Genomic DNA, 23,186 nt, shown 5'->3' on the forward strand with positions numbered 1-23,186 from the left:
TATAAAATGACAAGATCACAAGTAGACCTCAATGGATTCAGTCACTGTTACAGTCAGACACTCAATGGTTTCAACCCAAGTACCTGTCCACTACTTCCTCCCCTCAACAGCTCACCTGGGGTCTCACATCAACCCCTAAAAGTTGTCTTCTGATGGCCTCACACGCACTGTGGCATGCACAACTCTCCCCCCACAAGTAAATAAATACCTATTTTTAAAGTGTAGTAGAAAATCAAGAGCCCGTCTGAGAGGTTTCATCCTAAGCCAGGATCTACTTTTCCCACCTGTGGAGAGGCCCAAGGAAGAGGGCTAGTTCAGTCTTACACCTAACACCTTGGCTGACACATTAAAAAAACAAAAACTGTACCCTGCAGGATATCAAAGCAGATGCTGAGACTTATGGGCAACCTTTGGGCAGAGTGCAGGGAACCTTATGAAAGAAGTGGGAAATAGTAAGACCTGGAGAGGACAGGAGCTCCACAAGGAGAGCAACAGAACCAAAAAATCTGAGCAAAGGGGTCTTCCCTGAGACTGATACTCCAACCACGGACCATTCATGGAGATAACCTAGAACCCCTGCACAGATGTAGCCCATGGCAACTCAGTCTCCAACTGGGTTCCATAGTAATGGGAACAGGGACTGTCTCTGACATACAACTGATTGGCCTGCTCTTTGATCACCCTGAGGGGGGGGGCAGCCTTACCAGGCCACAGAGGAAGACAATGCAGCCACTCCTGATGAAACCTGATAGACTAGGATCAAATGGAAGGGGAGGAGGACCTCCCCTATCAGTGGACTTGGAGAGGGGCATGCGAAGAGAAAGAGGAGGGAGGGTGGGACTGGGAGGGGAGGAGGGAGGGAGCTACAGGGGGGATACAAAGTGAATAAAGGGTAATTAATAAAAATTAAAATAAAAAATATTAAAAAAAATTTTTTTTGAGACAGGGTTTCTCTGCCCTGTCTATCCTGGAACTCACTCTGTAGAACAGGCTGGCCTCAAACTTACAGAGATCCACAGGTACTGGAATTAAAGGTATGAGACCCATTGCCCAACAAAACATAGTTTTAAAAAAAGAATAGTATGAATTCCTGATGATTGGCGCTTACCCATCCACATGACTTCCTGGTAACCCAGGTGTGGTGGTTTATCACAGTGTGGCTACCTCCTAGCGTGACTAGTCACATGGTGCAAGACCTGAGGCTGACAGCAGATTCAGGCTATTATAATAAGACTATAAAGGTTTGCGCATGGTGTTTTTATATAAAAGTTCATTCCTTCGGGATAAATGGCCCCAAGAATGTAGCAGCTGAGCTATAGACTTCATATTTTATTTATGTGTATGTGTTATCTGTATGAGTGTATGCCTCCATTGCACAGGTGCCCACCAAGGCCAGAAAAAAAAGCACTACCCTGCAGTGAGAATTATAGATGATTAGGAGCAGCCCAATGAGAGTGCCTGGGAACCAAACCTGGATCCTCTGAAGAATAGGAAGCACCCTTAACTGGTGAGCCAGATCTCTAGTCCCTGTATGCTTAAGTTTTAATGGTTTATTATTTTTCTTTTATGTGTATGGATGTTTTGCTTGCATGTATGTTTGTGAAACGCATGTATGCAGTGTCTGCAGGTAGAGGGTGTCAGATCCCCTGAAATCGGAGCTACAGATGGTTATGAATCACCATATGGGTGCTGGGAACTGAACCTGTGTCCTCTGAAAGCGCAGAAAGTGCTCTTAACCACTGAGCCATCTCTCTAGCTCCTGTATGCTTAATTTAAAGAACTATTTTATTTACATTCTCATCTGAAATACATGAATCACTCCATTTCCTTGTCACTAACACTATTGTCAAACTTTCTTTTAGCCACAGTTGGTAAGTTTGAGAACTCTTATCTTTGTGTTACAGATTTCTAACTCCAATGCTCAGAAAACATGTGGGAAACCTCTGTCTGAGGTTTTACTTCATGGTTATTTTCATAAACATTTATTCTATCCTGTGCTTAAATTACATTATTCATTACATCATTCAAATCATTTCTAATATATAGCTCAACAGTTAAGAGCATGTGATGCTCATGTAAGAACAGAGTTCGGATCCACGTGGCAACTCACAACCATCAATAATAACTCTACTTGAAGGAGATCTGATACCTTCTTCTGGCTTTCACAGGTATTAAGTGGTATATATATATATATTATATATATATATATATATAATATATATATATATATGACATATATATATATCTTTGGGAGGCTGGGGGAAAGTTTTTTCAAAACAGGGTTTCTCTGTGTAGCCTTGGCTTGCTCTGTAGACCTGTCTGGCCTCAAACTCATGGAGATCTACCTGCCTCTGCCTCCCTGAGTGCTGGGATTACAGGCATGTGCCACCATGCCTGGCTAAAGATATATTTTCTAATGAACCAATTCTTGTTTGCTTAACTAGCCATTACCAATGGGACTAAGGTAATTGTCTAACCCATCTTTACCATCTACTTCTGTACTTTTCTGGATCTTACACTATAGGCATATCTCTTAAGATGTAACAGAAGTATCACATCCCATCTTTTATAGAAAACTTTGGGGATGGAGAAATGGCTTCACAGTTAACAAATGTCAGCTGCTCTTCCAAGATTCAGGTTCAGTTCTCAGCACCTGTGGTGGGCAGCGCACAACAGTCTGTAACCTCACTTCCAGCAAATCCAATGCCCTGTTCCAACCTTTGTGGACACATGGAGACACACACACACACACACACACACACAATCTTTAGAGCGAAGCTAATAAGTTCATTTTACTATGGTTACTTATACTTCCAGCTCAGTCTTTTTCCTCTTTCCTCTCTGTCTTCCTCTGCAAACTGAAAATGCAGGACATGTACATTGGACAGGCACTCTTACACTGTCCTACATCCCAAGCCCTTGTCTTTCATTTTTCTAAGCTTCTGTTTTTGGTTTGGTTTTAAAGATTAATTTTTAATTATGTATGCATGGGGGGGTGTTGTACATGAATGTTAGGATTTGCACAAGCCAGAGGCATTGGATCTCCTGGAACTGGAGTTACAGGCATCTATATGAGACAGTCCACATACGTGCTGGGACCTGAACTTGTGTCTCTGCAAGAGCTGTACAAGTTTTTACTGCTGAGCCATCCTTTCCAGCCTCTGCTTTTTTGAACTGCAAAGTTCTTTTTAGATAATTATACTGGACATTATACATTGTGTGGACTGGTCTCTTCTGTTGCTCTGTTTCTTACTCCATTTTTTCCTATTGCTTTGAAATTTATAAAGTATTTCTATTGTTTTATGAATAATTTTCAACTTATTACATATAATTAAAAGAGCAAAGCTTGCTAATATACTTTTTAAACTTTTTATATTTATTTAGTGGGGGACATATACATACCATGGCACACATGTAAAGGTCAGAGGACAACTTGCAGAAAACAGTTCTCTCCAAAATGAAGGTTCTAGAGGTTAAACTCAGGTTGCCAGGCTTAGTATTAAGTTCTTACCACTATTTTTAACTTATTTTCCAAATTCACCTCCCGCTCAGTGCTGGGGACTGAACCCAGAGCCATGATGATTTTAGGGGTTTTCTAACACTGAGCTGATCAGCAGCCTATCTGGCACAACCTCTGAACCAGGCTCTGCCCCTTTAGAAACACTGGCTGAAGACCTGAATTGGGCCAAAATACATGGGAGTGTTTGCAGAAGGCATAGGAAGATAGAACAGGAAGCCTGACACCTATTTCAGGTGAACCCAGGATGCCCAAAGGGGTCAAGGACATAAGGAAAAGTAGTTGGTATAGAGCACAGAAAGATGCAAAAGTGGAGCAGAGCCACCAGAAGCTCCTGGAAACTGAAAACAGGATGTGGGTCAGAATGAAGAGAAGGTATGGACAAGATACCACAGCCTCTTTACTGAATGTCTGGAAAACAATTTATTTAAGACAAACTCTTAGGAGTGGATTACAAGTTAAGTCACATGAGCATTCATTCCAACCCCAATATTCTAAAGCCATCTCTTACTGTAAAATAGCCAGGAATAGGGGCTGGAGAGATGGCTCAGAGGTTAAGAGCACGGGCTGCGCTTCCAAAAGTCCAGAGTTCAATTCCCAGCAACCACATGGTGGCTCACAACCATCTATAATGAGATCTGGTGCCCTCTTCTGGCCTGCAGGCATAAAACTGTATAAATAATAAATAAATAACTCTTTAAAAAAAATTGCCAGCAACAGCCAGGAATGTGGCACAAGCTTATAATCTCAGCAGCACTCAGGAGGCAAGGCAGCAGCCCTGAGCAAATTCAAGGCCAACCTGGTTTACATGGCAAGTTCCAGGCCAGCTAAAACTCTATAGTAAGACTTTGTCTCAAAATACACAAATCTACCAATGCAGCTGACTGCAACCTAAGTCCCAGCCAGGGCAACTGCACACAGAAATCAGGGCAGGTCCTACAGGGAGGTATGAGAAGGGTAAAGAACCTCCTTCAAGAGAGGGGAGCCCAATGTAGAAATGAATAACTGCAATGCACAGCCAAGATGGACCATGGAATAAAAGTAGCAGCAGATGCCCAACAACCTCAAGGCACGCCGAGGAGATACAGGGTGCAAACACATTCCAGGACAGCCAGGGCTATACGGAGAAACTCTGTCTCAAACAAAACAAAACAGCCCCAACCAAACAAAAAACCCACAAGCCTCCAAATAACCAAGTCTCTCCCTATCCTTACAGCCCCAGCTGGTAGGAGAGCCAGCACTATTCACTCCTCTAAGCTTCCTCTCCATCCCCACTGTCCACAGCAGAGCTCTCTGGGGCTCCTTGACACTTTCCCCAATAATACTGTAAGCACAAGATTAGCATGCAGTGTCACCTGCCAATGAGCACAGTACTCACTCTGTGGAGTTGCTGTAGACACCACAGCCATGCCATGAGGGGCCATCCCAGAAGTTCCAGGGGGTGGCTGCCCAGAGAGGGGCATTGGCTGTCCTATAGCGCCAAGGCCACCCATCCCGCCCAGGGACTGTCCTGGGCCCCGAGGAGGCATGCCAATCCCAGCTGCTCCTGGGGTGGGTCCACCAGTAAGGCTCTGCAGTGCATTCATGGGATCTGTGGGAACACAATGACACAGTGTCTGAGGAAAGGAACCTAAACTGGGCAATCTCATAGGTAAATGGCTCCCAGGGGCCCCTCCCTCTTATGTGCTTGAGCCATTCAAATTAATGACAAACAGAAGCCAGAGGTCTGAAATTTCCCAAATGCCTGGGGCCAAGAATCTGGGTACTGCTAGAACACCAGCCTCATGACAAGGGAACATACTCCATGCTTCAACCCAGCCTGTGTCGGTGTCCTAACGCTGGATTACAAGGGAGCCCTGGGATATGCACAGCTGTGCTGAAGATGGGCTGAGCCCTCAAGGTTAGCTAGCAACCAGACCCTTCTTCCCTGGCCACAGCAGACTTCCAGAGAACTGAAGTATGAGCCTCTTCTTCCCAGCAGGCAGGAACATAGTGGCCAGATTAGAGAAGCAGAGGACACAGGCAGACACTCCCTAGAAAGAGCACAAGTAGCCTACAGGCCACATTTTTATACTCCAACACAGATCGGAGGCCAGGAGCAGCAGATCAAAATAGGTAAAGGAGTACGAAAAGGCTCCAGGGTGCTGAGGGGCAGAGTCATGCCCAACCAAGCCTTGGGACAGCAGGTGTAGTTCAGTGAGCAATGCCGAAACCAAAGACAAGCAGCCAGATGCCATCATCACATAGTTTAAATAAACTCACAGCAATTACCTATAGATAGGTATTGCCTGGCTGGTCATTGGGCCATATGCATTTGGCCAGTCCTGGGCCAAGGGCAGGGGAACTATTCACAGAGGCACTTACAGCCCAGGCCTAGGGCAGGCCACACAACCACAGCGTGCAATGCTGGAGTGCATTTCCTTGTGTGTGTGGTTCTGCGGATGGAGGACAGCACCTCGCACATGAAAGGCAAGCACTCTCCCACAGAACCCTTTCTGACAGGCAGAGGGGATCTGTGAACCCCATGATGGCAGCTCAGAAGGCAGAGCTCAGGGTCCAATACAACGGACACAATTCCCCTTATATGACAAAATTTGAAATTAAAATAAAAACATTTATGAACTCACAAACAATACTATAACTTAAGGAAACATGATGGAAAATGTTGACACACATCTTTAATTCCAGAACTCAGGAGACAGAGACAGGTGGATCTCTGAGATCAAGGCCAGCCTGATCTACAGAGCAAGTTCTAGGACAGCCTGGGCTACACGGAGAAACCCTGTCTCGAAAAACAAACAAACAAGAACAACAACAACAAAAAGAAAGTGAATACAGAGGTGCACGTCTTTTGGGAGGCGGAGGCACACAGATTTCTACCATGAATGAGGCCAGCCTGGTCGATGGAGGCTTCCAGGCCAGCCAGGGCTACACAGAGAGAGCCTGTCTCAAAGCAGACGACCCCACACCCAAAAGAGAGAGAAACAGAGGGAAGTGAATTCCCATAGCTGTTATCTATGACACATTACTATGCGTTACTATGCTATGCCACAATGGTTCTTCTAGGCAATGTATCAAAGCCTTGTAAGTTTTTATGATCTTTACTAAATACAAGAAGATGGAAAAGCCATTGGGGTGACTTCAGTCTGCAAGAAAGCAAAGGCTGGAGAAGGGGCTGGGATGTGGCTGATGGCCACTTCACCTGAGATCTTTGGAATGTTCTCGTCCATTACAGGGTCGACCCATGCACACGAGGCATGTACTATCTCATCCCTGCTACCCCAAACTGCAAGTTCGGAAAACTGTATTTCAAAAGGGTAACTTACCACTGACAGACGCCTGGGATTTCTTGTTATCTACAGAGAAACACAAACACAAAAACCCAATGTAAACAATTTTACATAAACACAGATCTTCCTGGGTAGGTCATTTCTGCAAACACCTGACCAGAAGTCATTCGCTAAAACTGAACTGACCTTACAGAGAAACTAGGTCAACAGAACCTAGAGCCTCAATCCAAGGAGCTGTTGGTAACCTAGTAACCAAGTAGGAGAGACCTAACCCCAGCACTGTTGCACACAAAGGGAGTCTGGGAGCAGAGGGGACAAAGAGACTTGAGGGTCCATCTCAGTGAACTACACCCAAGGCTAGCACACCCAGAGCCTGGAGACTCTGGGCCTTTCCTTTCTTCCAAGACCAAAGTCTTAGCTCAGATCCTGAATCTGAGAAATGATAGCAATCCATGCTGGGGCTCAAAGAACAGCGCTGAGAACTCACGCACCTGCACTTTCAGCCCACCCTAAAGTGATGTTATCTCTATTTTCTAGGTGAGGGAACCGATTTCACCTGAAATTGCTCAAGACTGGGAACCTTGTCTGCCTACTGCTCAGGCCCTCCATGTGAGCCTGCAGGCTGTGTGTATCTCAGGCCACTATCCTCAAGAGCTGAGCATGGAAACCCATGTCAGGATATCCAGTGGCCTAGTCTCCAAACTCTTGGGTCCTTATCCTCCCCACATGTCCTACGTTCTTCTCAATACCCCAAAGAAAGTAACATCTGTAGAGTCTACCTTGCTGGCCATTCTGGTTAAAAACTTAGTTTGGAGTTGGGCTAAAGAGATGTTCAATGGTTGTGCTGACTAGTTTTAGGTCAACTTGATACACAAGCTGTAGTCATTTTGTTTTTATTTGTTTTGGAAGAGGGAGCCTCAACTGAGAAAATGCCCCCACCAAACAAGCCTATGGGCAAACCTGTAATGCATTTTCTTGATTGATAATTGATGTGGGACGACCCAGCTCACTATGGGTGGTGCTACCCCTGGGCTGGTGGTCCTGGGTGCTATTAGAAAGCAGGCTGAGCAGGTCATGGGAGCCGGCCAGTAAGCAGTACTTATCTACTGCTTCTGCTTTAGCGCTGCCCTCCAGGTTCCTGCCTGATGCCTTGATGATGGCCTGCTACCTGCAGGTGTAAGACAAGAAGCGCTCTCCTCCCCAGGCTGCTTTTGGTCATGTGTTTATCAGAGCAGTAGACACTCTGACTAAGCAGCATTTAAGGGTATGAGCTGCTCCTTTTCTCTATTTTGAGACAGGACCTCACTGTCTATTCCTGGCTGGTCTCAAACTCTCAGAAATCCTTCTGCCTCTGCCTCCTGAAGCTCTGGGATGAAAGGCCTCTGCCACCAAACCCGGCTAAGAATCTACTACTCTGGCAGCAGACCAGAGTTTGATTCCCAACACCCACATCTGACAGGACACAACTCCCTGTAGCTCCAACTCTGGGGAACCTGATGCCCCAGAGGGGCTCCATGGGCACCTGAACTCCTATGTGCACACACACACACACACACACACACACACATACACACACACACTCAATAAATAATGAATTAATCTTTTTTTAAGTTGGTGTGGAGCCCTGGATTCACAATGTCCTCCTTTGCTTTCAGTGACCTCACACTGAAGCTGTGACTGCCTCTACAACCTACATTTCATCTCCAAACCATGGGGGAATTGGTGTGGACCCATCAAGACAAGCCTGTCTAGTGCTTATACAACTGGGAGAAGCACTGTCCACTGGAACTCAGTGTTCACCAGCCTGGGTGCCCTTCACAGGCTGGCTGTGGCCATCCAGAAACACTTGGTTTACCTCTGCCTACACAAATATACCAAGACAGGAGGTTAGGGCAACTCCCATCTGAAAAGCCAGGGAGCTGCCTGACAGCTAACAGTACCACAACAGTGCCTTGTAAATCAGAGGGGTCAAGAGTTGAGGCATGGGAACCCTCAGCACAGCAAAGAGACAGAGGAGGGACTTGGGAATGACTGCAAAGACTTCCAGTTTCACAGTCCAGGCCTCCTAAGGCTAACAAAAATCAATTTTTAGGGAATAAAACCCCAGTTACAAGGTAAACTGCTTACTCAGATACTCAGAGGCAAACGTGAAAGCCATAAAAGAGGAGAGCAAATGAACAAATCACTTCAGCTCTGAGACCAACATTTCTATTACGTCAAAATCCACACTTTGAGGTTGAGCAGGGTAGGGAATCCAGAAGCAGCGAGGAACTTCCCAGAAACATGCAATATCCTAACTCAGGTGTTGAGGCCTAGCTGAAAGTTCCTACAACACAGCCACAAAACAGATCCCTCAAACCAACCATAATTACCCCAAAATATAAACTCTTACTTACGAATATCTCGAAAATGGATAATGAGTCGGGCCACAAGGGAAAGGTATTCATCCTAAAAGTAAAAACAGAAGTACTTTAATCCCAAATGGAGAAGCAAAGACATGTGACTCCTCCTTGGCACCCCTTGGTGGCCCAGCCACCTAACTGTGGTTCTTCTGTTAAGCCTTGACCTCTGGGGCTGCCTGAGATGGCCACAGCCACTCACCCCATTGGCTTCCTCTGGAATCTCTAAAAATTTCAGGATGACTGAGAATACTCTTCTGTTAGTTGCAGAGAGAGAGAGAGAAAGAGAGAGAGAGAGCACAAAGCCCTTCTCAAATGTGACAAACAGGTGAAGACTACTGCCTAAAAAGGCCTTTTCTCTGTGCCGTCCAGTTTCAGAAACTGTCCAGTGGGGCTTGCCTTCTACTGACTGTCTACTGTGCATCCAAGAACACTCCTGAGTGTTCTAGAGAAATCACTACTATACTGGGCCCAACAAAGAGAAGCCTGCATTAAAATCTCATATCAGCCATCTCTCCCTCCACTGAAATTCCCACTCTGTAAGCATGGCAGAAGGGAAGAGCAAATCCCTCACTATCTACCTTTTGTATGACTGTTCTCCAAAGTCATCCTGGGACTGACAAGGTGACGAAGGAAAGGTAGAAGATGAACATGGAATGAACAAGCATGTAAACCTCAGGACTGTCTACAGGTACTATAGCTCATTATAACTCCACTTGTTACTTTTTCCCATCTAAAGGAATCAGCACAGAGTAAGGGGAAGGGGAAGCTGGGGAAAATCTGTCACCAAGAAAATGAATTCACAGTGGGAAAGGAGGAACAGCTCAAAGGGTTATTTCTTTAAGCCACTCAGTTTCAACCTGGTATGAAAAAGCAAAGCTGTACCAACAAAATTTACATAGAAATAGACCAAACAATCTGGGCACAGGGATTTTGGCAGAGACCGATACTCCAACCAAGGATCATGCATGGCAATAACCTAGAACCCCTGCACATTAAGTAGCCCATGGCAGCTCAGTCTCCAAGTGGGTTCCCTAGTAAGGGGCACAGGAGCTGTTTCTGACATGAACTCAGTGGATGGCTCTTTGATCACCTCCCCCCTGAGGGGTGGGGGGTGGGCCAGCCTTACCAGGCCACAGAGGAAGACAATGCAGCCACTCCTGATGAGACCTGATACTAGGGTCAGATGGAAAGGAAGGAGGGCCTCCCCTATCAGTGGACTTGGAACGGGGCATGAGAGGAGATGAGGATGGGAGGGCAGGATTGGGAGGAGATGAGGGAGGGGGCTACAGCTGGGATACAAAGTGAATAAATTGTAATAAGTAAAAAAAAAAATTTAAAGGAAAAAATAAAAATAGATGATTTGGGGCTGGAGAGATGACTCAGAGGTTAAGAACACTGGCTGTTCTCCCAAAGGTTCTGAGTTTAATTCCCAAAAACCACATGGTGGCTCATAACCATCTATAGTGAGATCTGGTGTCCCCTTCTGGTGCACAGGCACACATACAGGTGGAATGCTGTATAAATAACAAATAAATCTTTTTTAAAAATAGATGATTAAAGTAATTTTTTGTCTTGTTTTCAAGATAGGGTCTCACTATGTAACTCCAGCTGTTCTGGAACTCACTATGTAGATCAGACTGGCCTTGAACTCAGAATACTTGCTTATGCCTCCCAAACACCAAGATCAAAGGCGTGTGCCATTACACTCAGCTTCAATTAAGTCTTTACCAAAATTCCTTTAACTGTAGAGCACGTGTTTAATCCTAGCACTCTGGAGACAGAGGCAAGCAGATATCTGAATTTGAGGCCACCCTGGACTTACATAGCAATTTTGAGTACAGTCAAGGCTACACAGAGAAACCTCATCTCATAAGCAGTCACAATAGGGCAGGAAATATAGCTCAATGATTGAGTACTTTGCCAAAGTCTCTAGCAATAACAATAACATCACAAAACAAAACAGACCTAAACAATAAAAATATCCCATCTCCCAAATATTTGCAAATTATATGATCTATATATCAAAAAATATAAAGAACTACTAAAATAATAAAAAATTCAATTAAAAAAATGATCAAACGATAAAAATAGATATTTTACCACAGAATGTTTACAAATGGCTCAAAAGCACTAGAGATGTGTGACATCATACTAAGTAGACGAACAGCAATCAGAACCACTTCTCAAACTGATAGTTATTATAACAAAGGCAACGGCAAACGTTAGAGATAGCAGAACCATGCAGTTACTCTGGAAAGCAATTTAGAAACTCAAACCCCAAGTATGTAGGGAGTTTTTGTTTCCCCAAGAGAAATTAAAACGATCTACATAAAAACTGGTGTATGAAGCCAGGCAGCTGTGGCCCACGCCTTTAATCCCAGCAGGAGATCTCTGTTGAGGCCAGCCTAGTCTACACCATGAAATCTTGTCTTGAAAAAAAGTGAAAGAATCAGGTATGCACTACAACATGGTTAATGTATGAACCCTGACAAGACTGTGCTGTTTGAAAGAAGTTGCAAAATCCTCAAATCATTATGATTGTGTTTCTACAGGAAGTTTAAGTGAGAAAATCCACAACAATCAAGTAGGTGAGTGGTTGCTAACATGGAAAATTGAGTATGACTGCTAACTTGTAAAATATTTTAACATTACTTTGAAGTAATTGCTCACATGATTCAGAGTATCATGTGACTCAGAAAACTGAACTATGTACCTCAAATGTGTGGATTTTACAGAACCTTAGTCCAATCTTAACTATGCCTTTAACACATCCACAGAACAGCCATGAGCTGCTGAAACTTGCCCTTCCACAAACTTGTACACAAAAACACGCTTTTCATCTCGACTTCAATTTCATTTTGTTTGTGCTGTTTGTATCACTTCTTTAAAAAAATAGATTATTATTTACTTATCTATTTAATTTGGAGATGGTCTCAATTGTAGGCCTGGCTAGCCTGGAGCTTGATATGTAGACCAGGCTGGCCTCTGCCTTCTATGTGCTAAGATAAAAAGCATGCACCACCACACCCAGCTTTAAACTGAAATTGTGTGTGTGCAGGAGTGAAGGTTGAAGTGGGATGATGCATGTACGTGCAAGTCATCTGTGGAGGCCAGAAGATCTCATGGAGCTGGCGTTTCAGGCTGTTGTGAACCACCTACATAGGTCTGGGAACTGAACCTGAGTTTTCTTCAAGAACAGTATGGTCCTGTAATTGCTGAGCCTCTTTCCAGCCCCTTGTTTCACTTCTAGTCTCCATCTCTACTCCTGAGAACACACACAATGGGAGAAGGTCTCCTAAAGGCCACGATGCTATACCAACTTGGAAATTCTTCTTCCACCTGGGAAGTTCCAGCATCAACTCCCCATTCATTCACTATTCATATGCATATGAGCGCTCTATCTGCATGTACACCTTCATGCAAGGAGAGGGCATCAGATGACATTATAGATGGTTGTGAGACACCATGTGGTTGTTTGGAATTCAACTCAGGACCTCTGGAAGAGCAGGCAGTGCTCTTAACCAGTAAGCATCTCTCTAGCCCCCCAGCCTCAACTTTTCTAAGCACTGGCTAGCTCTCTGTACAAAGAAATCAAAGACAACTCTGGACCCTTGAATCAGGGCACAAAGCCAGCATCTCTTCCAAGGAGTATGGGAATCCAAGGAGTAAGGGGATCCAAGGAGCTCCCTGTGGGAATCACAAAGTCAACTACATACATGTGACAGGGTCAGCAATGAGGTAATGAGGCAGGGCCTGTAACCTCAGTGCCCATCTAGGAGTCTTGCCTTTTCCATGGACACATGGGAGGTTCCACAGTGCTGTGGTGAAGCCAGCTGGATCTGAGACCATTGAGCAAGCACTCGCCCTCTCCAGGATCCAAGTAGAAGGGTCTCAGTATCAGCAACTCCCCTCTTGGAACTGCTCTGCTGGGGACTCCGGCCAGCAGGCTCTTACCCGGGTCTTGGCCTTCAGGAACACGTGGCTCTCCATATCCTTGCTAGATTTACTGTGGGCCACACCAGCTTTCCTCATGGCATCCTCACTGAAATACAAAAGAAGAGATGTTTACATACACCACCAAGTCTACGCCTGGTAGACTGGTGCTGCCCCTGACGTCCTGGGGAGGAATGAAGGGAGAGGCACTCGGCAAAACAGTGGCAGTAGCCTGAGCTGAACATTAGAGTAAAAGGGCAGGGCCATGAGAGGAGTGAACAGGAAAGGTGAGTACCATAAGAAAAGAGAAGCCCCTGGGCGTAGCTTTGGCTGTCCTGGACTGGAACTCAGTGCTAGGATCAAAGGCACAGGCCACTGCTGAGTTAATCATTAATTAGGCTGGTGGGTGGTCATCAAGGCCCCGAATGATCTGAATGATCTGAGCCCCTATCCAACTCCACCTCTGAGTGTAGCGGGACTGCAGTTCTAGAGTCTTCACCTGTAAAATGAACAGTCCGCAGAAGTCATATCTCATTCCCCCTGAGACGGGGCAAGTCATGTTTTCCTAACAAGGCCACAGAGACTGTGGCCAACTTTCCAACTTCCAACTAATGAGAACAATAGGAGACAGTTCACACTATGTAAAACAACAGAACATCTAAAACATGTTTTCCCCCGAGACAGGGTTTCTCCGTGTAGCCTTGGCTATGCTGGACTTGCTTTGTAGACCAGGCTGACCTCAAACTCACAGATCCCATGTGCCACTGCACCCAGCTTTAAAACATATTTTATACAGAGATATAAAGAGGACTATGCTAAGCTAGGCATGGTGTCACATGCCAGCAATCCCAGAAACAGGGGAGGCAGAGGCAGACGGGTCTCTGTGAGTTTGAGGCCAGTGTGGTCTACAAAGTGAGCCCAGGACAGCCAGGGCTACACAGAGAAACCCTGTTTAGAAAGACAAAACAAACAAACAAACAAACAAAAGACCAGTGAAGGTTCTACTTCACACTATGGGGGAAAGAGCTTGTACATAGGCCAAACAGAGCTCCAAAAGCATATACCACTTTGAATGGGGGGTGGAGAGATGGTTCAGTGGTTAAGAGCACTTGATGCTCTTTCAGAGAACCTGAGTTTGATTCCCAGAACCACATGGTGGCTCACAACCACCTCCAATTCCAGAAAATTTAATATTTTCTGCCCTTCAAGGACACTGTATGTGGTACACATACATTCATGCAGACAAAACACTCATACACATAAAAGAATATAAGAAAATATTTTCTAAAAGGAAAGAACAGATATGTGTCTGCTGGAAAAAAGCATGTTAAACTGGGGCCTGAAATACTGGCTACCCTGGTCTGCTCACAGCCTGTCTTCTCCCAGGTTTGCTGGTACACTAATCAGCAGGTTGCGGGCTCTGGGCTTCGACTCAAAGTAGGATAAAAGTCCAGTCCAATTGGTACTCAAAAGCATTCTGACCTCCAAAACACAAACCAACTCAATCTAGTTACTCCTAGAATCCATATAAAGGTGGAAGAATTGGTACCGTCAAGTTGTCCTCTGACCCCCACATGCATGGTATTGCACATTCATATCCTCTCTATCCTACAATAAGTAATAAATCAAATTAAATGTAAAATATCACATTGCTAGATCCTTCATTAACAGCATATTGATGCTCTGGCCTCTCCTTTCTACTTCCTGAAGCTCTCTGGCTCTGGCTCTGGCAGCAGGAGGTGCCTGCTTGCAAGGCATCCAGGTGAGGAGCAGATATAAGAAAAGGTCCCTGGAGCCACAAGAGACACCATAATAATGAAGTAGACTAGTACCAAGAACCAGCCTACAGGACACATAGGAGCAGACACAGCAGGAGGCAGGCCACTGGAAACCCAGCACACAAGTACTGAGGCTTCCACACTGGAACTGGAAACATCACCTGGTAGATGATAAATTCACTGAGATGAAGCAGACCTGTGTTCAGAAGCATTCCTCACCTGTGTCCCAAAAGTCCTACCTGTTCTCTTCCTGCTTTCCGGCAGGTTCAAAAAGGGCCTGAGAGGTAAACAGCCGTGAATGGAAGTTAAGAATTTAGAGGTTGCAGAACAGTCTACCAATTCCAGGGCAGCAAGTCAAGTACTTGCAGATGAACTGCACAGCCAAAACACTCATGTGGACACAGAAGAGGGGCTCTGTGTCAGCACCAAAGGCCAAGCCAGACTTCGAAGAGGGTCCTCCCAAGATGCAGCCAGGCACCTTCACTAGAACCAGTTGACACAGTGTAGCCTTCGCTACACCAAGTGGCTTTATGCAGTCAACAGACAGACCCAGGACACAGCACACTGCCACAGCTTTCCGACAGTAGGACAACAAACCACAATCAGTGACCTGGACAAAGAAATGCGCTTGGGTGACCCGTAGGCAAAGTGTTCCAGTGATACCGAATTAATATGCCTTCCCAGTAAGAAATCACTCCAAGTATTTAAAGATTAACAAAAGAAAAGTGAAAGGTTCTAGCTAGTGCCCAAAAAGGAACCAGCACAAAAGGGAACAGAAATGTTTACGTGCTTCTATAGGCCTTAGTCTTATACATTCCACATATGCTGTCATACTTATATCTCCCTCAGGTTCCATGTACACTCTGAACAATTTAAACAGAGAGGAGGCTGCAAGTCTGCCACTTGGACAGATGGAATATTTACATTGAAATGATTCTGCCAGAATTCTTTTTTCTTTTTTAAGTATATGCCTGCACATACATCTGCACACCAGAAGAGGGCACCAGATCTCATTAAAGATGGTTGTGAGCCACCCAGTGGTTGCTGGGAATTGAACTAAGGACCTTTGGAAGAACAGTCAGTGTTCTTAACCTCTGAGCCATCTCTCCAGTCCCTGAACTCTTTCTTGAGTATGTCAGTGCTGTTCTTTTCATAGCTGTTACCCAAGGATAAAATTACAGCAGGAAACTTGGCAAAATGATGTTTCTTCTGAAAAAGAGCACAAGGGACTTAATGGCGATCAACAACAACCACTTAATAGTGGTTGAAACCCTCTGCTGCGCCCTTGAACTGCCCTTTAAAAGCCTGTTCTTTGTTGTAAGGATGGGCCTACGGGCCTGTTGTAAATCAGAAGTCAATCTTGGAGAACAAACATTAGCAGAAACTCTCTGAGAGACAGCATTCCTCAGCTAAATTATTTTCCTTCCTTCTTTCTTTCCCTCCCTCCCTTCCTTCCTCTCTCTCCCTTTCCCCCTCACTCCCCTCTCTTCCCTCTCCTCCTTCTCCCTCTCCCTCTCTTTAAGATAGAGTTTCTCAGTGTAGCCCTGGCTGTCCTGGAACTCTGTAGACCAGGCTGATTTCAAACTAAAAAATCTACCTGCTTCTGTCTCCAGAGTGTTGGGATTAAAGGCGTGTGCCACCACCACTAGCTTCAGCTAAATTCTTTATAGCATCAATTTTATTACTTCAACTTTCTTCTGTATAACCAGATGCCAGGGGACATGGCCAAAGGGTGAGCTCTACCCTTCCAAGAGACCAAGAGAGTAATGTTACTATGGGCTATCAACTGCTAATGACCCAGAGTTTGAGGACTATCAATCTAACTAGAAGCCAAAGATAATCCTCACAAGTTCGGATACACTGGGGTGGGGGCACACCATATACACAGGACACAACCTCAACTGTGAGAAGCCAGGTCTGCCGTGAGCTGTGTAGGGAGGGCGATACTAAGTTCTGCAAATCCCACAGTCCATTCACAGGGCCTGCACACAGTCTCTTCGTATTTAATACACCCCAATGCCCTGGCTGCTTTTTCATCTTGCAAAGCACATTTTGAAAATGTTTCTACTCTGATTTCTAGTCTGAAAATCACTCTCCATAAAGCAAAGCTCACAAGAATGGAAAGCAGGCAAGTACTTAGCCTCCCTTTACCTTGCACTTTGTCCCCGACAAGCACCTTCCCCTTCAAGTCTTGGGTGTGGCCCCATTCAGACTTACTTAGATTCAGGTCCTCCCTTACTCTAAGACTGCAGGCATTAACTGTCAGAGGCTGGAGTAGACCTGCTGCTTTCTGGCCCCTTCAGATCACTCGGAGGCTTTGCCACCCCCAGCCCACCCCAGAATGCTTTCCAAGCACTTTGACACATCTAGCCACTCCTGTTTCCCTTGGGGACAGGCACTAGTCCCCCTTCTTGCACCATCCAGCTCTCCTTGCCACAGCTGCCTTGGTGTCTGGTTTAGAATGGTGCCTGCTGGTGACTTATCAATCATTACAGGCCTACAATTCCCTTCCTAACAAGGATTGGAAGGTGTCCTGACTTCCACAGTTGCCCTTGGAACATGGTACATTTGAAAGGCACTGCCTGGTACTACCTAAGCAGCAGTGAGTGAAACATTAAGAAACCCTGCTGGGCTGGGCATGGTAGCACAAGCCCTTATTCCAGCAGTTCTCAACCTGTAGGTTGAAACGCTTTCGGGGTCAACTGAACCTTTCACAGGGGTTGCATAGCAGGTATCCTGCACAGCAGATACTTACATTATGATTCATAACAGTACCAAAATTATAGTTATGAAGTAGCAAAAATAACTTTATGGTTGGGGGGTCATCACAACCATAACTGTAAAGGGGTCACAGCACCAGGAAGGCTGAGAACAACTGCTTTAATCCCAGCTCTCTGAGAAGCAGTGGCAGGGGATCTCTGTGAGTGTGAGGCCAGCCAGATTTCTATAGCTCCACAGCAGCCGGGGCTACCTCACTGTGCAATGAGGCGGCACCCTCTAATACTTCCAGCACACTGGAATATTAATGTCTTTCCAGATGAGGTCCTGGCGAGTGCCTGCAGCTCCTTCAGGCGGAGCTGTCCCCTTTGGACTCTGACTGGTCTGGGGTTCCCTCAACAGTGAATCACTCCACCACTCCAGCAACTCTCACTCATCTGGGGTTCCCTCAACAGTGAATCAGTCCACCACTCCAGCAAAGGGCTCTCGTGGCTGTGCTAATAAACACAGACCAGTCTTTCCTACAGTTCTTCCTCCATCCCTCCTGATCCTTTCTTCCATTCCCTAATTTTAGGGCGGGTTATCACCCAAGGACTCCCTTAATTGGGACCCTCTGACCACACTTCCTTCACCACCGTCCTCCACCACAGGCTGTGCCAGGCAACTTCCTTGGCCTACCTTCTTTCACACTATTGAGGGAGAAGTAGTACCCGCCCCTCTACTCTCTTGTAGACATCTAACATAGAAAGATTTCTTTCTCCTTTGAATGTCAGAACTCACCATTCTGAGCTTAAAAAAACAGGAGGCTTCTCCCATTTTTAAAAGGTTTATTTGTGTATATGCTTTTGTTTTTGTTTTGTTTTGTTGGTTTTTTTGTTGTTGTTTTGGATTTTTTGTGGTCTTTTTGTTTTTTTGAGACAGGGTCTCTATGTAATTCTGACTATAACAGAACTTGCTATGTAGACCAGGCTGGCCTTGAACTCGAAGATCCTTCTGCCTTTCCTTTTGCGTGCTGGAATTACTTGGCCTTGGTTTTTGTTAGTTGTTTTTGTTTGTTTTGGTTTTGAAACAGGATTCATATAGTCCAGGCTATCTTTGAACTCACTGTAGCTAAAGTTTTGATCCTCCTGCCTCCACTTTCTGCTCACACCTTTTTATCTAAGTGGCCTCCTGGCAAGTCCCTACCTGCATATACAGTTTGTTCACCCACCTAGAAGGCCACAGACTGCAGTGAGACTCCTCACCTTGAATGTTTAATACTCAACCGACTAGTAATAAAGTACTACAAGAAGTGTTACAGTATCCAAATGACAAATGTTTTTGTAGGCTTGTCACAGGGAAAGAAACATTCAAGAACATGTTTGTCATCTTTACCATCATCTGTAAAAAGAGAAAAGGAAAGTTGTCCTTGATGTCCCATACATCAGATATAGGGTTGGTGAAGATCCTTTCCCAAAATGTAGGCTGTCGTTTTGTTCTGACTATAGTGTCCTTTGCTTAACAGAAGCTTTTCTTTTTAATGAGGACCCCTGCCTTTTAATTCTCTTGCTCTTCCTCTCTCTTGCTCTCTTGCATTCTCTTGCTTTCTCCCCTTTCTCTGTCTGGCCCCCCCCTCCCCGAAATGCCATGTCCCTATCTCTCCTTCCCTCTTCATAGTGTGCAACTAATCCTACAGAGACCACTTGGGACTTACTCTTTGGAAAAGCCTCTAATGCCTATCCTTATCACACCTATAGGTCCCAGGGGGAAAGGAGAGGGGTATATAACTGTGACCCAGAACCTAGTAGCATAAAGCCCACAGTTAACTCGCTAGTTTAATCCCATCTCTCAGGGAGGCAGGGGCAGGCAGATCTCTGTGAGTTCAAAGCCAGCCTGGTCTACAAAGCAAGTCCAGGACAGCCAAGGCTAACCAGAGAAACCTGGTCTCAAAAAACAACAAACAAACAAACAAACAAACAAACAAAAAAGCAAGGGACTAGGGAGATGGCTCACTTGGTAACGTGCTTGCTGCACACAAATGACAACCTGCGTTTGGGCGCCATGCCACGTACACAGCCAGGAACAGCAGCACTCATCTGTAACCCAAGAGCTGGACCCGCACAGAGACAGATCCTGGGGCCTTGCTGGCCTCCAGTCAATGAAGAGACTGTCTCAAGAAATAAAACATGGAGCCCTGACAGAGGAAGACACACGATATTGACCTGCAGCCTGTATGCCACCATGTTCCCTGCCATGATAAGAATGAACTAAACCTCTGAAACTGTTAAGCCAGCCCCAATATAATGACGTCCTTGAAAAGAGTTGCTGAGGGCATGGTGTCTCTTCACAGCAATAGAGCAATGATTAGACACCTGTGCACCTAAGCTCTCCAGAAAGTTGTACTTCCACACTTCTGGCGATCTCTGAGCAGCACCACAGCAATCAATTAGCAAGAGCAAGCATCTGACAAAATGGCTAAAAGGTAGGCAGCAAAAAGGGACCTAAGAAGAATCTGGCATGATGTGAAAGCTCCAGCAATGTGCAATATTAGAAACACTGGAAAACAGTAGTCACAGGACTCAAGGAAGCAAAATTGCATCTGATGACCTCAGAGGTTGTATGTTTAAAGTGAGCCTTGCTGGTCTACATTTCAACATAGTTGCACTTAGAAAATTCAAGGATGTTCAGGACAAAACTGTCTAAGTTCCTCAATAGAGATCTCAACCAAGACGAAATGTACTCCATGATTTATAGAGACCATGATGAAGCTCATGTTGCTGTGAAAAGAAGAGATGGTTATTTGCTCTATCTCTTCTATGCTGGTTTAAAAAAAAAAAAGTCAATAACCAGATATTTAAGATCTTCCATGAAAGATCTTCTTTCACCATAGCTGAGAGAAGATAGAAATCATGACCTGAGAGGTGCAGATCCATGATTTGAAAGAAGTGATTAATAAGTTGATTCTCAAAATTGGGAAAGACAGAAAAGGCTTGTCAGTCTATTTCTCCTCTTCAGGTGCTTTCATTAGAAAAGTAATACTAAAAGAAAATGCTGGCGCAGCAGAAGTTTGAGCTGGGTAACAAACCCACCATTGTAGGGGGCAGTTCTGGGAAAGCTGCTGGTGAAGAGTTGGGGCTGGAATTGAATGAACCGACAGATAAAAATTACCAGTCTGAAGAATCTGTTGAGGGCTGGAGAGATGGCTCAGAGGTTAAGAGCACTGGCTATTCTTCCAAAAGCCCTGAGTTCAATTCCCAGCAACCACATGGTGGCTCACAACCATCTATAACGAGGTCAGGTGCTCTCTTCTAGCATGCAGGCATATATGGAGGCAGAATACTGTATAAATAGTAAATAAATCTTTTTTTTCCTCTCACTTTGCAGTGTTTATTACCTGTTAATATACTATAGAACTTTTTTATGTGTGTATTTTTTTTGTATTAATTACACTTTATCCACCCTGCATCCCCCCATAAGCCCCTCCCTCCTCCCCTCCCAGTACCACCTCCCCTGCTCCCCTCACACATGCCCCTCCCCAAGTCCACCAATAAGGAAGGCCCTCCTCCCCTTCCCTCCAATCCCAGTCCACCAGATCACATCAGGAGTGGCCGCATTGTCATCCTCCATGGCCTGGTAAGGCTGCCCTCCCCTCAGGGGGAGGTGATCAAAGAGCAGGCCAACCAGACTATGCCAGAAGCAGTCCCTCCTCCCATCACCATGTAACCCACTTAGACACTAAACTGCCAAGGACCACATCTGTGCAGGGGCCCTAGGCCATCTCCATGCCTGGTACTTGGTTGGGGTATGAGTCTCTGGGAAGACCCCTGTGTTCAAATTTTCTGGTTCTGTTGCTCTCCTTATGGGGTTCCCGTCCTCTCCAGATCTTACTATTTCCCACTTCTTACATAAGATTCCCTACACTCCGCCTGACCATCGGCCATAAGTCTCAGTGTCCGCCCCGACAGTCTGCAGGACAGAGCCCCCCAGAGGCCCTCCCCAGCAGGCCCCTAGGCTGTTTCCTGCCTTTTTCTTCTTCTGACGTCCATCCTCTTTGCCCTTCGGCATGCAGATTGAGCATTCTAGTCAGAGTCCTCCCTCTAGATCAGTTTCTCTCTATGTACAGATTTTAGTAGGTTTATCCTATATTATATGTCCAAATGAGTGAGTATATACCGTGTGTGTCCTTCTGCTTCTGGGACAGCTCACTCAGGATGATCCTTTCCAGGTCCCACCATTTACCTGCAAATTTCATTATTTCCTTATTTTTCATTGCAGAGTAATACTCCATTGTATAGATGTATCACAATTTCTGCATCCACTCTTCAGTTGAGGGGTATCTGGGCTGTTTCCAGCTTCTGGCTATTACAAATAAGGCTGCTACAAACATGGTTGAACAAATGTCCTTATTGTGTATTTGAGCCTCTTTTGGGTATATGCCTAGGAGTGGTATGGCTAGATCTTGAGGAAGCGCTATTCCTAGTTGTCTGAGAAAGCGCCAGATTGATTTCCAGAGTGGTTGCACAAGTTTACATTCCCAGCAGCAGTGGAGGAGGGTTCCTCTTTCTCCACAACCTCTCCAGCATGTGTTGTCACTTGAGTTTTTCATCTTCGCCATTCTGATGGGTGTAAGGTGAAATCTCAGGGTTGTTTTGATTTGCATTTCCCTGATGGCTAAGGATGTTGAGCATTTCATAAAATAAATCTTAAAAAAAATAAAAATAAAAAAGAAACTGTTGAAAAACCAGGCATTGGTAGCAGACAGCTTTAATCCCAGCACTCAGGGAGGCAGAAGCAGGTGGATCTCTTTGAGTTCCAGACCAGCCTGGTCTACAGAGTGAGTTCCAGGCCAGCCTGGTCTACAGAGTGAGTTCCAGAATAACCAAGGCTACAAAGAGAAATCCTGTTTCGAAAAACCAAAACGAAAAAAAGCTCTGTTTAAAATCCAGATTTTTAATAACGACAAATACAAAGTTACTTGTGAGGGGAAACACCAAATAATAAAAACTGAGAATGGCGGCTCACCCTTATCACCTCAGGTGTCTGACTAGCAGCACACCTCTAGTTTTAGGCCAGTCTGGCACACACAGTGAGTTCCAGGTCCCCCTGGACTAGAGAGACTGAGACACTGTCATTAAACAATAATTAGCAAGTATGATGGCTCACACCTGCAATACGGGCATTCAGGCAGCTAGGGTAGGAAAAGCACACAAATCTGAGTTGGCCTGGGCTACAGAATGAGACCTTGTCTCAAAAAGGTGGGTGGAGTGCTAGGCTAAACTGGTCATGGTGCTATACTACCTTAAACACAGCATTCAGAAATTAGCAGCAGACAGACCTCAGAGTTGTAGGTCTGTCAGGGCCCCAATAGTGAGAACTTGTCTCAGAAAGGGCTCACTAGCTGGGAGTTGATGGGGCATGCCTTTAATCCTAGCACTCAAGAGGCAGAGGCAGGCAGATCTTTGTGAGTTTGACCCCAGGACAGCCGTGGCTACAAGAGAAAACCTGCCTTGGAAAAAACATGGCTGCTCTGGCAAGAGATCTGGCTGGAATACAGACATGCCTTTAATCC

General features: G+C 45.3%; 1 protein-coding gene across 8 annotated transcripts in view; it reads right to left on the bottom strand.

Moving 5' to 3' along the window:
• The window catches only part of Med15 (mediator complex subunit 15), a 58,925-nt gene that overhangs the window by 22,305 nt on the left and 13,434 nt on the right, over positions 1-23,186 (bottom strand). For 4 of the 8 annotated variants that reach the window (XR_002477011.2, XM_021653322.2, XM_021653320.2 and 1 more), the window contains exons 2-5: positions 13,164-13,251; positions 9,204-9,255; positions 6,844-6,873; positions 4,896-5,108 (exon numbers count right to left, since the gene is read on the bottom strand). Coding sequence is in view for 7 of the 8 variants with exons in the window: in XM_021653322.2 (XP_021508997.2) it covers positions 4,896-5,108; positions 6,844-6,873; positions 9,204-9,255; positions 13,164-13,251 (383 nt within the window). In the remaining variant the exon portion in view is untranslated. Of the gene's footprint in view, positions 1-4,895; positions 5,109-6,843; positions 6,874-9,203; positions 9,256-12,994; positions 13,252-23,186 lie in introns of all 8 variants that reach the window. The other 4 variants (XM_060370003.1, XM_060370002.1, XM_060370001.1 and 1 more) reach the window with 2 other exon arrangements.

This window comes from Meriones unguiculatus, chromosome 17, assembly GCF_030254825.1.
Source record: "Meriones unguiculatus strain TT.TT164.6M chromosome 17, Bangor_MerUng_6.1, whole genome shotgun sequence".
NCBI classification, from domain to species: domain Eukaryota; kingdom Metazoa; phylum Chordata; class Mammalia; order Rodentia; family Muridae; genus Meriones; species Meriones unguiculatus.